This window comes from Pleurodeles waltl, chromosome 1_2 (genome assembly GCF_031143425.1).
Source record: "Pleurodeles waltl isolate 20211129_DDA chromosome 1_2, aPleWal1.hap1.20221129, whole genome shotgun sequence".
NCBI classification, from domain to species: Eukaryota; Metazoa; Chordata; class Amphibia; order Caudata; family Salamandridae; genus Pleurodeles; species Pleurodeles waltl.
This window is the reverse complement of record NC_090437.1, coordinates 1,199,788,386-1,199,805,145: the sequence shown is the minus strand read 5'-3', so window position 1 is coordinate 1,199,805,145 and position 16,760 is coordinate 1,199,788,386. Positions and strand designations below refer to the sequence as shown.

Sequence of the window (16,760 nt, the reverse complement as noted above, 5' to 3'; positions counted from 1 at the left end):
TATGGGTGCCCCACCGTGGAGATTGGGGGAGCATCACATCCTGGGTGGACGCGGGGGCTACACGGCTGAGGGACTTGTACAGAGATGGGGGGCTACTCCCCTTCAAGGTATTCCGGCAGGAATATGATCTCCCAAAAGGTCACTTTCTGCTACATAGTGCTGTTACCCTCGCTATCCAAAAGTATTGGCATTCGGGGCGAATAGAACCGCAGCCCCATGGAGTCAGCAACTACATAGTAAACTTAGAAGGTACGTACAAGGCTACTGCCTATACAGAGCAATCTGAGCACGAGCATTTTGCCCCCTGGAGGATCTGAGAATAAAGTGGGAGACAGAGTTAGTGATCCCGATACAGGAGAAGTCCTGAGGGCAGATATTAGACAGAGCACCAAACGTATCTAGAAATGACCGATTTAAACTAATACACTTCAACGTACTCCATAGGGCCTATCTCACCCCTATACGGCTCTGCGAACACTTTCAGGTAATAGATGCTAAGTGTCCAAGGTGCGGAGAAGCAGCTGCAGAATTCATACACATGCTATGGACATGTATGAACCTAACTGCCTATTGGTGTGGGGTAACAACCCACATGCCGGAGGTCCTAGACTAGATATCTCTTGCACGCCTGGACATTGTCTCCTTCACTAGTCCCCCACACTCCCAAAAATAAGGCCACTAGCAGACAACAGGACTTGCGTATATACTGGCAAAGAGGGAAATAACAATGAACTGGAAACAAACCACTGGTCCTGGGCTGATTAGCTGGAAGAGGGAATTGGAACGGTGGGCGGAATATGAGAGTTTAGTCTTACAACAAGAGACCAGGCAGGGGTTCGCCAAAACTAGCACGAATTTGGGAACAATTAGTGGAAGCCCGGAAAGATAAAGATCGATTTTCCCTCAATGAACCCATAAAGACCTTACCAACAGCCACCCAGCAGGAGTAGACACCTCCATGAAGAAAGTAAAGAATTGCCTATTAGGAAAACTGGATCAGTGAGGCTATCAACCTAGCAATCACCTGGAACACCAGTAGATGAATACATGCACATATACAGATCACACAAGACACGATACAGTTCAAGCAAGGGGTGGCAGCACAGGGGTAGGGGGGAAGGGGAGTGGGATTGCATGCAAAAAGTTCAGAAGCACACTGGGTTTGTCTGTTGTTATACTGAAACTGCCAATAAAATCTGTTTAAAAAAAAAACTTCATGGTCTCATCAATGGTTTTCTTAATAGTGGGTGACCAGTCAAATTTGACTGCCTTTTTGAGTAGGGACCTCCAGGGTTGAACAATCACGGCATAGCGAGGAACAAAACAAGCATAAGACTTTTAAAGGTCTAAGAATGACTGTAAAGCATCCTTGTCACCTGGAGGAGAAGCTTCTTGAATAGCAACTAAATTACAAAATGTGCGACAAATACCCTCTTAAGATATAGTATGTCCTAAATATACATTTTACTTGAGAGGTAAATAAGTTGCATTTTTCTGGTTCAACTGTCATACCTTTGTATTTCAAAATACTGAGAAGACGTTACAAGACAATGCAATGTTGTTCAGGATCGGCTCTGAAATCAGGATATCATCCTAAAAGGCTTAAACATTCGGTATGCTGCCAAAAAGAGTATCCATCATTTTCTGGAACACACTTACCACTGAGGCAAATTCGAAAAGTAACCGTAAGTATTTAAGAGCACCAAAATGTGTCACAAAAGTTGTTAGATCCTGCGAAGAGTCAGAAAGGGGTATGTGATGGAAAGCCGAATAAATATCAATGATGGAAATTTATTTAGCAGTACCCACATTGGCCAACATTTCCTGAATGTGTGACAAGAGATGACAGTCACCAAAATGTTTTTGTTAACAGTACTGAGGTCTACACATAAGTGGAGATCACCTGAACGTTCCGGTGTTAAAACAATAGGTGAAACCCATTCAGAAGAGTCTGTAGGTATACATTTTCCTTCAGCACATAGGTCATCCAATAACACCTTTAAGTCATTTTGAACACTTAGTAGCACAGGCCTTACCTTGTGGATGACCTTTTTGAGCTTAATGTCATGTGCAAACCTTTTCACAGTGCCCACCTTGCTATTAAAAACATCAGGAAATATGGTGGAAATAGTGTTTGAAAACTTGTGATCAAAGTGAGATGGCACACACAGGTGGATCACCCTAAACAATAGGATTGTCAGTTTCTTTTGGCCAGTATGTATAACATGTGGTGTTTGCTATAAGTGTTATGGGTGCACCAGAGTCTGCCTTTTTTGGTATGGTAACGTTCTCAAAAGTGTAATCATGAATAGGACCCTTTATTCTCTTCTGATGTGTTTCTAAAACATTAACAATACAATCAGCTATCAACACAAGAACATTCATCCTGCTCTCACAATCACTGATGTCCACATTACAAATGTTTGTGTTTTTCTGATGCTTTTACAAACTGACTGAAAATGAACAATTTCCTTGCAAACATTACATCTTTTCCCTGCTGAGGGAAACATTGAGCTAATTCCTAAATGTGCTTTTGAACCACACCTATAGCAAATTGTAGATTTCTTTTGCAAATTATTATTGGAAAATTTCCCTTTAGTAGACACCACACTTATCGAATCAGAATCACTTTCCAAACTAACAGATGAGTATGCTTCTACCAGTTTGGCTGAAACCATTGATCTCTCAATACTTTAGCTAGATCAATAGTTTCAATCAAAGTGAGACTCCTGCAGGTAAGTACAAGCTCTTGAATTTTTTAGAGAAGCAATTGAAAACAAACTGATCTCTAATGTAAATGTCAACAGAGTGTACAAATTCACACTTAGACGCTAGGATGCCTAATGCCCTCATCACTTCCTTGTCTCCTCCTAAAGAAGTTGTCTCTCTCTAGACGTACACTTGGTTCCTCTGAAAAATGTTTCCTAGTCTTTCCATGGCTTCCAGATATAGGTTGTAGCCTCCCGACTCAGTTTGAGGTACTTGGGCTGGTGGTAGATTGTCAAATATTGTTTGACGTGCTTGCCCCACATGAATAAATAAAAGGGTAGTTTTCCTGAGTGTATCGAACTTTGCAGCATCAGTGGCTACTAAATGGGTTTCAAATATCCATAGTCATTCTACCTCTCTTTGTTAAAAATGTCTCTAAGAAAAACGCCACCAAAAGCGATAAGGATAAACAGGACTCTTTTTCCTTAATGTTGTAAAAAATCCTTTGTACAGTTTAGTGAGTTTACATGCTTACCTGTCCTAAGTACGTGTCTGATATGCCTCATTTTTCCCCCTATTTGTTCTTCAACTAGTCGCTATAGCACCAGGATACCAGTTATGGTCACAGTACAATAGAGCTTTATAAACACCATAAAAATAAATAAGTGCTGGTGCAGCAATACTAGTGTGAAAATACAGCACAGAGCAGTCTCCTCCAAATGTTATCGAATGCTGTGCTTTAACAAACTGCTTTGTTGCAGAGAAAGTAATACAGAATAGCAGCACGTAAACAGTGCTCTCACCGGGTGGTTTAGGTTGCTGGAGTGCACAGAAGAGCTGCCAGTGTTGTGACACACAGGCTGGTACGGTTGAATTATGTGGGCTGGTGTAAAGCCACTCCCACTGAACAGCATAGTGTGAAACGGTGCACTGAAATGTGGGACAGCAGCTTCGATGCCTTGCGCAGCACTCCTGCCATGAAGCCGCAGTGGAACTGCAACTTCCTGACACCAACAAGGTGAGTGTGCACAGACCACAGCATGTCCTTTAAAGTTGCAAGATACTGCCTGGACTTAAAATAATACAGCAGGGTCCAGCGGTACTCAATATGACACTCAACGGTGTCAGCAAGTGTACTTACGCAGTATATGTAGAATGGTGTAATGTGGTAGGGTTCAGGGAAGTGCCATTGTCAGTATATCTGCGAGAGATCGTCCTGACTCCTCCAAGATTCTTTCTTTTAATTTTGTTGACGCACACCCTTGGATAGTTTGTCCTCAAATTTCGTCGTTTTCATTTTGGAAGTTGCATGTGGTGGCCAACTCTTTTAGTCTCATGTAAAACATGTCAATAGACTCTTCTGGGGGTTGCCATGCTTGCTGGAATATAAACCTCTCATAGTCCACATTGACCATGGGTTCGAAATTAGCTTTGAGGGCTTCTATGAGGGTCAGGTGTGTCTTTGGTGCTACTTCCACAATTGTTTTCGATATTCTGTATATGTCTTTCCCTCCTAGATGCAGGAGTGTGGCTCTCTTTTGGGCATCTTCAACGTTCGTGGCCTCAAAGAAGAGTAGCACCCTTTCGACCCAGTCCTTCCACCTGGCTGCGTGAGCTGATGGGACACCTTCCACTATGAATGGTTCTATTGGAGGTAAGGTATTCATCTTATGTGTTTCCTTATACTTATTTATTGATTTGCTTGCACTCTTGTTTTTTTTTTTTTTTAGACCCCCTTTATCACTGGAGCAGGTGGGTGCACCCTACAGAGGTGTGGGGCAATCCACTGATGTTGGGCCCATGGGCCGACAAAACAGCACAATGCTCAGCTCTAGAGGGGATTTTTTTGTTTGTTTTAGTAACAGCTGGCATATTGGGACGCTGACCTTTAAGAAAATCACATAGGCTAAGGTGGGCCTTGAGTGACTCACCAGCACCATTTCCTGTTTTTCTCGCTGGTGGGGAAGACCGAGAGCCCTACCGTGAGCTGAGAGGAATACATCGCATTGCCAAGGAGATAAGAGATTCTTCCGGCACCATGCGAACGGCAGCATTCATTAAGCGCACGAGCACCGCACGCCATGAACGGAGGCGAGCGGCCACCGCGTTGCTGGAGCGCCGGTAAGCATCCTCGTTGCCAGTGTAATGTGGTAGGGTTCAGGGAAGCGCTGGCTCCATTATTTCCCCGGTCTGTATAATTAACGAAACGCACACGTTTAGATTGTTAGCGTGTCCGGCTGCACAGGCGTGCTCCGGTGCTGCTAGTACACCGGACGCACTCAGACCACGCCCGAGGGGCCACATCACTATTTATTCTGCAAACCCATGTGACCCTTGGGCCACGTCCACACAACAAGAAACCAGAGGGGTCGACATCACAATGCCCCTCTTAAACCATTCACTTTTGGTAGTGGTTGTGGCACTGTAACATCATGGGCGCAACACTACATCTGGCTCCCATCAAAATGCAGAATCCATGGTCTATAGGTTCAGCAGAACAGATTGTGGGCTCAGGCTGATCGTCGTCAAATGTAGCAATAAACGCCATGTGACTCCAGCTGAAGATTCTCAAGTGAATGTGGTTTATTGGAGTAAAAGAGTCCACAACCAGATCGGCGTCTGGCACCCCTAGATGATAAGCAGCAACTGATCATTCAGAACTAGAGATGCCCTCTGGAAGTAGAACACAAATTGAATAAATAAAACTGCAGAAAGAAGAATATTAAAAGGAATACCTATCCTATGCATGGAACTACAATGACATCATAGAAAAAGTATGTGACACTGATGTACCAAAGAGGTGGGAAAGCCCCAAAGAGCATATCTCAAGTAAGAGTCGAGGCATGTGGTTGAACTTGGAACCTTGGGTGGACTGTGAAAATACTGCACTGGTAGATCAGTCCAGCAGTACTGTTGATGTTCCATTTCCACAAGTGCACAGTGAAGGGAATCCCGTTTCGGCCTATTCCCTGGTAAAACCTTATTTACATGTTGGCTGTTATATGTTCGTTTTGAGGGACCATGGAAAGGAAGTCTCCGGAGGTAGTACAAGAATCCATGAGAAAGAACTCTCAGAACGAGAGACTGCCAGAAGACATGTGCTAAAGTGCAGGTGCCCTCTGCATAAAACATGGTAAGACTGGCTTATCCACATTGGCATATTTCAATTACTTTTAAGTCCCTAGTAAAGTGAACTATGTGTGTACATGGCCTGTAAATTAAATGCTACTAGGGAGCCTGCAGCACAGATTGTGCCACCCACTTCAGTAATCCTTTAAGCATGACTCAGGCATGCCATTGCAGAGCCTGTATGTACAGTTTTAAACTGCCATGGGAGATGTGCCCCCCTCCCCTCAGGGTGGAGGCACAAAGAGGGTGTAGCCACCCTCAAGGACAGTAGCCATTGGCTACTGCCCTCCACACCCCTAGATTGAGTATTTTGGGGCTCCCAGAACCGAGGAAGATAGATTCCTGCAACCTAAGACGAAGAAGGACTGCTGACCTGAAGCCCTGCAGAGAAGACGGAGACACCAACTGCTTTGGCCCCAGCCCTACCGGCCTGTCTCCCCACTTCGAGAAAAACTGCAACAGCGACGCGCTCCCCAGGGTCCAGCGACCTCTGATGCCTCAGAGGACTACCCTGCATCTAAAAGGACCAAGAACTCCCGAGGACAGCGGCCCTGTTCCAAAGAAACCAAAACTTGCAACAAAGAAACAACTTTAAAAGGACTCCTCGTTTCCCGCCGGAAGCGTGAGACTTCCCACTCTGCACCCAACGCCCCCGGCTCGACCTGGGGAGAAACAACACTACAGGGAGGACTCCCCGGCGACTGCGAGCCCGTGAGTAGCCAGAGTTGACCCCCCTGAGCCCCCACCGCGACGCCTGCAGAGGGAATCCAGAGGCTCCCCCTGACCGCGACTGCCTGCTTCAAAGAACCCGACGCCTGGTAAAGACACTGCACCCGCAGCCCCCAGGACCTGAAGGAGCCGACCTCCAGTGCTGAAGCGACCCCCAGATGGCCCTCTCCCTTGCCCAGGTGGTGGCTACCCCGAGGAGCCCCCCCCCCTTGCCTGCCTGCTTCGCCGAAGAGACCCCTGGGTCTCCCATTGAAACCTATTGCAAACATGACGCCTGTTTGCACTCTGCACCCGGCCGCCCCGTGCCGCTGAGGGTGTACTTTTTGTGCTGACTTGTGTCCCTCCCAGTGCCCTACAAAACACCCCTGGTCTGCCCTCTGAAGTCGCGGGTACTTACCTGCTGGCAGACTGGAACCGGGACACCCCCTTCTCCATTGAAGCTGCTGGTGTGGTAACTTTGGGGTTGCCCTGAACCCCCAACGGTGGGCTACCTTGGACCCAACTTTGAACCCTGTAGGTGGTTTACTTACCTGCAAAACTAACAAATACTTACCTCCCCCAGGAACTGTTGAAATTTGCACTGTGTCTAGTTTTAAATTGCTTATTGCCATTTTTGCCAAAACTGTACATGCTATTTTGCTGATTCAAAGTTATTATGATACCTGAGTGAAATACCTTTCATTTAAAGTATTGATTGTAAATCTTGAACCTGTGGTTCTTAAAATAAACTAAGAAAATATATTTTTCTATATAAAAAACCTATTGGCCTGGAATTGTCTTTGAGTGTGTGTTCCTCATTTATTGCCTGTGTGTGTACAACAAATGCTTAACACTACCCTCTGATAAGCCTACTGCTCAACCACACTACCACAAAATAGAAGTATCTCTCTTTGGCACTATCTTACCTCTAAGGGGAACTCTTGGACTCTGTGCATGCTATTTCTTACTTTGAAATAGTGCATACAGAGCCAACTTCCTACAACACCCAATTCAGCAACCTGGCATGCATTGTGCTACATGGATACAGCGTACATCGGACTGTCAGTACATTTTTAGTCACTGTGCTACTTCTTCAGCTATGCTGCCTCTGATCTCTAAATTGCGACTCCATATGCTCTTGCGAATTCCATGAAGTCTGGAGAGGCAGCAGGGAATGCTGCATCACAGAGGTGTGTTTCCATGCTATCATCTTATCAGGAAATCTGCAACCGATTTCCTGAAGTTACTTATTAGGTAGCAAGAAGAGGCATTGGAATGAACTGGACACAGATAAAAAGGCGCAAATATTGAGGTAATGAGGTAATTAGAATACCATCACTACTGACCATCACACTTGGGGCCAGTTTACTAAGATAATAGCTCGTGTATGTAACCCATTTCTTAAAATGGACCATGGCTTATTAATAATTTTATTCTTTGCAAAGTATCAAAAGCCTAGTTGGTCTGACATCTCTTGCTTACCTGATTTACTTTTCCATTATTTGATTTTGTTCCGTCATGATTTGCTTGGATATGCAAATTGGGACCAGCCTTCTCATAAACGTCCAAACATTCTCTCCATATTGTTACTGCGCACTGAAAGCTACTATGATGGCATGCTGGCCATCAATATATTACCATATAGCCATACTGGTTAATAAACAAAGACCTTGAAAAGCAGGACTTGTGGCCTTCTGATTGAGTCCTTGCCTTCCAAGGTGAAAGTAAGGGGTTCTCAATGGCGGTGGCAGTACCTTCAAGCACTGTGTATTTTGTTATAAAGAAAGGAAAATCTTCAGAAATGCAATACTAAAGAAATTCTCCATCACTGAGTTTCTTCTTTGTAAGAAGGTGTGCTATGCTACCTAAGGAGAGGCCATGTAGTGTTGTATGTACATTTTAAATGTAATCGTCCATTAACGGATATGTTCCATGTGCTGTACTTCAACAGACTGTGACCTGGCTTGTAAAGTTTTAATGCAACAGGAATAGCTTGGAGATGTTCAAAGAGACGCAGAAAAGCAAACTCAAAAAGACAATGAAACCTGAGGTATAAAAATTTGTATTTATATTACAATGAAAGAATGTTACAGCACAATACTTTCAGTGTGCTACAGGCTTTAGCAAGCACCATGTACTGTACTGAACAGTACGTGCGTACAAAGGAAACTTTACAATAATATACATCTAAAAAGCCATAAAGCGTTTCATTTCATATATATATTCAAATATCTCTGGCACAGAACCTGCCCAGTGCACCTGTAGAATTTCACCACCAAGTTTTAAAAGTAACCTCCACAGAAGGCGGCTTTCTTATATTATTGACAATGGGCCGAAGGAATGTCAAAGGCATGTCCATTACTAGACCACTGACTACCACAAACTGAAATTGAATTTGGAAACATTCATTCATGAAGAATGGTGCGAATCCAAATACACAACATTTTCAATATAGTTTTCCCACAAAAACGTGCCATAAAATATATTTTGAAATTAGTTTTGAACTTTGGAATAACATCAAATAGTATTTATCTTATACAGATAGTTAAACATTTCATAGCCCGGGCACATGAGTGTTTCAAAGTTAAGATGACCATTCTTTTATGCAGCATACCCACCAGGAAGTATATTTCATTTAGTGGAATGTGTTATGTTGCACCGAATCAGGGAATTCAAAACTATGCAAGCAACAGTGAATATCTTGAGGATGCAGGAAAATGCAGTTTTGTTGTCAGATATGGCCTACCGAACTACTTTAGTAAAGTTCTCCCTCCTGCTGCGGTGTAGATGTTTACTTGTAAATGTGTTTACAAGTTAATATTGAAAAATACATGGTTGTAACTGAGAAAGTCACTAAAATCCACGGGAAAGAAGGTTCTTGCGAAAAGTAAAACACTAGTACTGAAGAAACGCTGAAATGAAGTAACTCCCCTATTTTCCATGCCTGCATGAAAAATTGGGGCACTTAGAAAATATGTGCGGTCCTTGGAAACCTTCAATGCAGTCAAATCGAATCCTGTGCCCAGAAAAGTGAACATTACAGTCTGAGAATTATATTTTCTATGTTTTAAAGACATTTTGGGTTTACTATTCAGTCAGAAATTATCAATAAAAAATGAATGTATTCATATGGAACAATGATTTGGTGTGTAGACACTTAGAAAATATAACTCCTGAAAGCAGGATACATTTTTATGCACCTAAGTATATTGGACATTTGGGCTTCACAGAGCAAATTATGCTTGAAAGAATTACAATAAAAGCTACAATAATCATTTTGTACATTCAGAATAGGAAAGGGTTTTTACCAGTAGGAATGATTTTACATTTTTGTTGTCTCTAGCTTGGCAAGTCTAGAAACCGGTTGCTGCCAAGCGAGAAATGGAAACTACTTTTTTTCAATTGTATCCAATTCACTAGGGGCATTTTGGGCTATTCTGATATCTGAAGGTTCAAAAAAGTTCCCTTTAACATATATTTTTCACTGGAGATTAGTATATGAATATGTAGAAAGTGCATTTTCTGAGAAGCAGGAGTAGGAGCACATTCTTTAGTTTCAACTACTATTTCATTACCAGCTGTGGGGCAGATTGCCAGATTGGCAGAACTGTCATGAAATCCACGTTTTTTTAAAGGCTTAGTCTACAGCATCATCCTACCTATATATTTGTATTACTTCTATTCTAATTTTATAGTAAGCGTTCATACCAAACAACCAAAAGTTACTAACCTATAACAATTTTTTTTTTTAAGTGCTTAGTAAATTGAACAAGAGGAAAATTAGTCAAGAATGCTACTGTTACGGCCTTAAGTGTTGTATTAAATTTTTTTAAAGTACCCAGTAAAGGTAATGCAGGAAAATTATCTACGATAGACAAGGTTCTACCTCTCTCTATGGAGCAGCCTGTCCACATTTTATCATAAAGCCTTGTTAACACAAAGTAAGTGTTGTAAATTTGAATAGAAGATGTAGAACTCTGCAAAGGTTTGGGGCCATGGTAAACAGATAAATGTTAGTGCCATCACACTAACATCTGGGTCTCCAACCCCGTCGTTTGTTAGGAAAATAAATATACAACATGCCTCCTCTAGTGAATTAAATCAGACTAATATTGACTGCTATGGAGGTTTCTAGATGATCAAATATTGTGACTGTTATCTCTATCCTCTATGTGCTTTCTCAAAACGTTATGATTAAAAGAGCACAAAATGAAGTGCAAATTACACAGTAGCTATTTTATTTATGTTGGAGAATGCAAATTAGGATGTGAGCCATCTGTACTCGATTACACTTTACACATCTAGGAATGGGGAATAAAATTCAATTTGTGCACAACTTCACCATTTTCAGGGAGTGCAATTTGCTCTGGTGATTTGCAGCATGTTTATTCTGCTGCAAAACATGGAGACAAACTCCAGGAGTCAAGTGGATTCTAGCTCCAATTGTGACCAGGAACTTCACATGTTCTTTAAAAATTAATTGTGTCTGCATGTTTTTACAACCAGTAGGAAAGAAAGTGTTCTTAATTTCCACAGGCCCTTCTCATGCTTTTCAGGGCGGGGGGGAGGGGTCACGCAACGAATAGAATAGCATGGAGCATTAGCTCCCCCATGGGCAAATCTTGAAAAAAGGCAAAAGATAAAGACATGTAGCACTTGATCAACATACTTTAACTCTATGTCCATCTCCACAGATCCAGAGAAAGACGAAGACTGCTGCAGCAAATGGTAGTATTAAGTAGCCCTTTTTAAGGGAGCTCGGGGAAGACAAAGCAACAAATCACGATGTTTAAAGGGCCAGGCACAGTTATAGGATTTTGAAGTCATGACCTCCAACAGAATGGCCACCCCAAATGACGTGGACAGGAAAGGAAATACTGTACATTGATCACAGATTACCACCAGACAGCAGCAGAAATTCCCAGCATGTGACTCTTTTGATGATCCTTTGCTGGAGAACTCATTTATTAGCTATATCACTGCACCAGTTTCTGAAATAATAGATTATTTTCTGGGTTCATGCCATATTAAAATGTACGCGTTGAGGCTACATTCTAGAAAATAGGGTATTTAATTGGTAAAATACTCTGTACTGTGATCTAGCTGTTCGCATTTTACGTATAACATCCTAACCAGCAACTGCATTCAGCCCCTATTGTATCATACCTTACAATCTGACAACTCTTCATTTGTGAAAATAACAAAGATAAGAAACGCAACACTTCCTGAGGATACAGAGTGGTGTGTTACCATAGGATGCAGTTTTTTATTGCATTACTCCCAAATTACAATTTTCAAACAGAGTCTGGGAAACTAGCACCGTTTCAAACTCAGAAATAGTTTGCTTTTGCGTAGCAAATATCGAACCGGTAAGCAAATCCAAAGATTTACCATGAAAGTGTGCGTAAATGCAGATTATTATACAGACCAGCACTAAATTGGAAACTAAAAAGGGATTTTAATCTGCTTACATGATATACAACAAACTATATTTTGAATATGTTGTATAGTATTTATTTGGTTGGGGTGTGGAATCCGTCTGCTCAAAATAAAAGTCCACTATGAAAGAGCCAGCAGTGTATATCACAGATGAATACAAGTAATGTGCTTATTTAGAGAGGTGGTTTGCTCAATACCTTTAAAGAAAATGCTGATTATCTGTTCTCTCGGTATACCTTTGTTGAGTAATCAGTGACAGAAGTAACTGCTATCAAGATCCAAAGGATAGACAAGAGCTACTAACAAAGAAACAGATAGGTGAGTGTATCACAGATGAGATCTGACAAATTACCATAGGCCTGTGAAACATTCAAACTTGTATTGTGCTATTTATTATTATATAATCATGCTTGTATAGGCTGCTGCAGTTTTCATTGGCCATGCAGGCAGTGATTTTAATTGGTATGCACCGCAAAACACCTCAACAGCTGGACTGCTGGCTTTGAGATGGGGTTGAGTTTTGTACATGAGAAGTAAGTAGAGGCTTACATCTCTAAGAATTTGTCAGAAGCAGGTTGCGGAGAAAACAGAAAACACTTTCTGCAAGTCCTGGATCTTCTTACGCACACTTTCATATACGCTGCTGTCTAGTTGATAGCAATATTTTTGAACAATGTCCTCTTTTTCATTTCTCTTCAAAAAATCTGCTTCTTTTTTTAAAGAAACTTGTTACATATGAATTACACAACATACAAAACTGCACTACTTGTGCAATAGTTTTGGTGTTAATAAGAATGTAGAACTTTCTAGACAAAAATGGGTGAATGTTCCTTATGGAAGGACAGCTGATTTCAAACCCATTTATTCTAAATTTGATAATGGTAACATGGACATCTCTGCTGTCCTCAAGGTAAACTGTACGTTTCTTAGATTAGAAGGTTCTGTGCAGAGTTGTTTTTCGTGAAAGGAAACACTTTACATATCATCAGTGTGTTTTTCATATCATCAAAGAACAGCAACAATTTACTAGACATGTTTCTTCTTAACAGTCATGTTTTGCTTGATGGAAATTCATCTTTCATGATTTGAAAATTCGTCATTTCTAAACAAAAAGTACTAGCAATGTTTGTTGCTTGTCTGCTAAAAACAATAAATGATGCCTGTGAGCTACACACAATACAAATATTGCCATATTTTCCTCATATATGAGGATTTAGTAATATGCAAAGTGTATATGACATAATACCAAACCCCTGCATGACAGAAAAGGTTGTTTTGTTATTGAGCTGCCAAAGTTTAACCATGGACCTTTCCCTGTTGGCACCATGTGGGCGGGTCTAAAATTAGGCGATGTAACTTAAAATGTAAATGTCCCTTGTTGGCACTTACCAAGTGGTATGCAAGGCTGCAAACAAGGACTTCAAGCTGCCACAAAAACGCAATTCATATTTCTTTTCATTGTGGTTTGCAAATTAACAAAAGAACATTACACACAGCAAGTGAAATGTAGAACGAAAAACTGCACCTATGTTCTAAACATAGGGGTAAATCAGTGCGTCACAAATTGTGAGTCTCCAGGTAATGGCACAGCTCTTCTAAAATGGTCTGAATCTCTTCCAGCTCTGTGTTCGAGATTTTTTAACCTGAACCACACAAACCACGTGTGCTTGAAAAGGTAGGTTTGTAAAGTACCATTTCCAAGAAGGACTGGTTGTAGGTTCCAAGCCCCTGCGATTTATTCTCAAGTCTTTATTTCTCCATATTAGCCAGCCCTCACTAACCGTGGCTGTGAAAAGCTGTTTCTCTAAAAGGCATTGCTCACTGGCCCTGCGAAAGACCTCTCGTAAAGCATTGTGACAAAAGAGCAAACCTACACAAGGAGGGAAGATTTGTACATCAGACCATTTAGTAAACAAAGCTTAATTCTTTAAATATCAGAACAGGGGAGGAGCACATTAATTGTCAGTCACCAAGGCACAAAATGACAATGGTGAAGAACCCCTGGGACTCTGGACTGGCTCTGTACCTTTCCCTCCCTATACAAGTAAATGAGAACATTTAAGAAAATATAATACAAAATCTCTTACAGGAAATATAGACTACACTTGCTAAATCACTTAAGTGTGTATAGCTTTTTATCCTTTTTTTCATTAAAAAAGACCTTCCTTGACAAATAATGCAAGGCCTGATCTATTTTACATACCCGGCAAGCCATGCTCTAATGACTTCAAGAAGCTGAGGTTGTATAAAAAATACATCTTTGTAGTATTGCTACGATTTATGTAAATATGTTCTGAACTGGTTCATGTATACTAAATAAAGTGCGCTGTTTCACAGCATAAACTTTTTGTTTTTATGCACCTTATAAAAATAACATGTAATTTTAGCGTGCGCAGAAGAAAAATAATGAACTATGCTTTGGCTCGATGCCATACCTTTAAGCCATACCTGTCTTAAAATGCGGTGTAAAATATGAGAAGGAAAAAAGAAAGATGCAAGTAGGAATTTAACTTTCTTGCATGTGAAATTTAGTTAATGCATGAATGCAAGTTTGGATCACTGGTAAGTAAAATGCTAAAACACTTCTCACTTAAGGAGGAGGAGCATGAAACTAAAAGGACGTTTAGATCATTTCGTACAATTCCGTCATTAGAGCTGGCTTTCCTCGTTTTCATATACAGTAGTGACTTTTCCTCTAATGATCTGAAGACCACCTGGCGCGATGCACAGTAAATAAGGGTTGTAATTCTATCCAACGAAACAGCTGAAATAATCAATGCTACATACATTCAGCCGGTTGTAAAGCATTTTGAACATTTCATTAAAAATAAATTGTTGAGACCTTGATGAATCTATTTAGAATCACTTTGTACTCTTACATTCTAAAATGTTTTCTGGTAATCAAAATAATTGAGTTTCTTATCAAACTGCTTTCACCATTAAATATATCCACCATACAGTTTAATACTTTTGCAATGGAATGATATGATTGTAAGTCTGGCTACTTCACGCTACCTTTAAGTCACAACTGTACCTAACCACAGATCGTTGCAATAAAACCACATTTAGCAATAGCGGACGATGTGGTTACAGTGCAGGGGTCATGGATAAGAAACCTCATTCATTTCAGAGTACTGCATTTGGGGGTTCCCGGAAGAGTGGCAGTTGACACGTTAAATTCTTTGTACAAGTGCCTTTCAGTTAGATGGTCTGAGTTGTTCCAGTGGCTCAGGTATTAGGAGAGTCTGTCATTCAGTCTACGGGAATGTGTGTAGCCACCATCACTGGAGCCGCTTTGTAAGCTGTAGTGATCGTCCATATCACTAACACTTCCAATACTGTCCATTTCACCTGGTGTAAATTCCATTCCTTCAATGTCTACTTCTAAAAGAGACAGAAAAGAGAAAGATTATCAGTCTTATCAACATTACTAATTGTCAAGGAAGTTCATTCTAAAAAATAGAAACTGTCTCTGAAGACAAAAATGAGCAAACTATTGTAAACTATAATAACTATGCAAAGGAAATGGCATTTGATAATTTAGTAGCGTGTGATGCAACGGTGGGACATCCATTAGATCATAGGAGCATCGCCCTCTTGCTGGCAGTGCCGCAAATGTGAAAAATAAAATGGTAATAAATACTATTTATTACCATTTTATTTTTCCATTTCCCCACACTCAGCCGTGCTTGGGGGCAGGGTCACTGCTGCTGACTGGCAGCAGGGGAGTGGTGCTCACTCCACTAGTTTAGAGTGCGCATGTCAGGCCACCACTACACCAAGCTTAGACAGCTAAAACGAGAGCAGGCACAGGCCCCCAATGCCTACAGGAGCGGTGAGCCAACCTGCTCCAGCCAATCCTGGTGCTGCTCTCATGTTGCTTAACATTATCAGCAGCATGACATCAGCGCCTGGACTGGGCTGTAGACTTGCTTCAGAGACCACCAGCGCCAAGGGCCTGACGAAGCAAAGGGGACCAAAGGAGGTGAGCCAGCGAAGTTGGTAAATACATTTTCATTTTTTAAAGCCAGGTGGGTGGGAGTGGGTTGGAGAGGTATATGTAATTTTTGGTGAAGGTGTAATTTGTTACATTTTCACATTACAGTGCATGTATGCACGTCTGCATTGGTCAAACTATGAGTCTCACACCTGCCAATTGTTTGTTGTGGCACAGCGAGCTCCCGAGTTCTTTACAGGGATGGTTGCCCCACTGGTGTGATGTTGAGAAGTCCATTGGAATAATAAGTGGGAACGTGGACACTAAGAAAGTTACTTATCAAGGGGCAGAATGAGAAAATTCTGAGGAATAAAGGGGCCTAATTTGCACTGGTCACGTGCTTTCTGGAAGTGTCGTCACCTACCATTGTGAACCGTTTTGTCTGATGGCTTCTTCATCTACTTCTTTTTCATTTTTGGCTTATTGGACTGCCAGCTAATTTATGCAAAGTTTTATTTTATAACATCACCATTACTCACAGCCTCCAGGAATTTATGATTTGCAAATAAAAATATGACTTTGAAATTTTATAAATAAAAAAATCCTAGTGAATTTTACAGAAACCCCTGCAAAATCTAAATAGAAAGTCCAAGGGTCTTTTATTGATCCTGCTCTGTCACAGGGTCATCGGCATTGACTGATTAATGCTATGCAAGAGTTATTGGCTTTGCCAACAAGTTTCAGCCATGTTGTACACCAGCGTGGCCACTGTTCACAGAGTGTTTTGGAGTAGAGTTGAGTGGCATGTAGTATCAAGGAGTGGCTGGGAGTGTCATGG

General features: G+C 41.4%; 1 protein-coding gene across 2 annotated transcripts in view; it reads right to left on the bottom strand.

Moving 5' to 3' along the window:
• Window positions 1-8,592: 8,592 nt before the first annotated feature.
• The window catches only part of MXD4 (MAX dimerization protein 4), a 232,712-nt gene continuing 224,544 nt past the window's right edge, over window positions 8,593-16,760 (bottom strand). For both annotated transcript variants that reach the window (XM_069203732.1, XM_069203722.1), the window contains one exon: window positions 8,593-15,369. In XM_069203732.1, coding sequence (XP_069059833.1) covers window positions 15,221-15,369 — 149 coding nt within the window. In that variant the 3' untranslated portion in view covers window positions 8,593-15,220. The remainder of the gene's footprint in view (window positions 15,370-16,760) is intronic.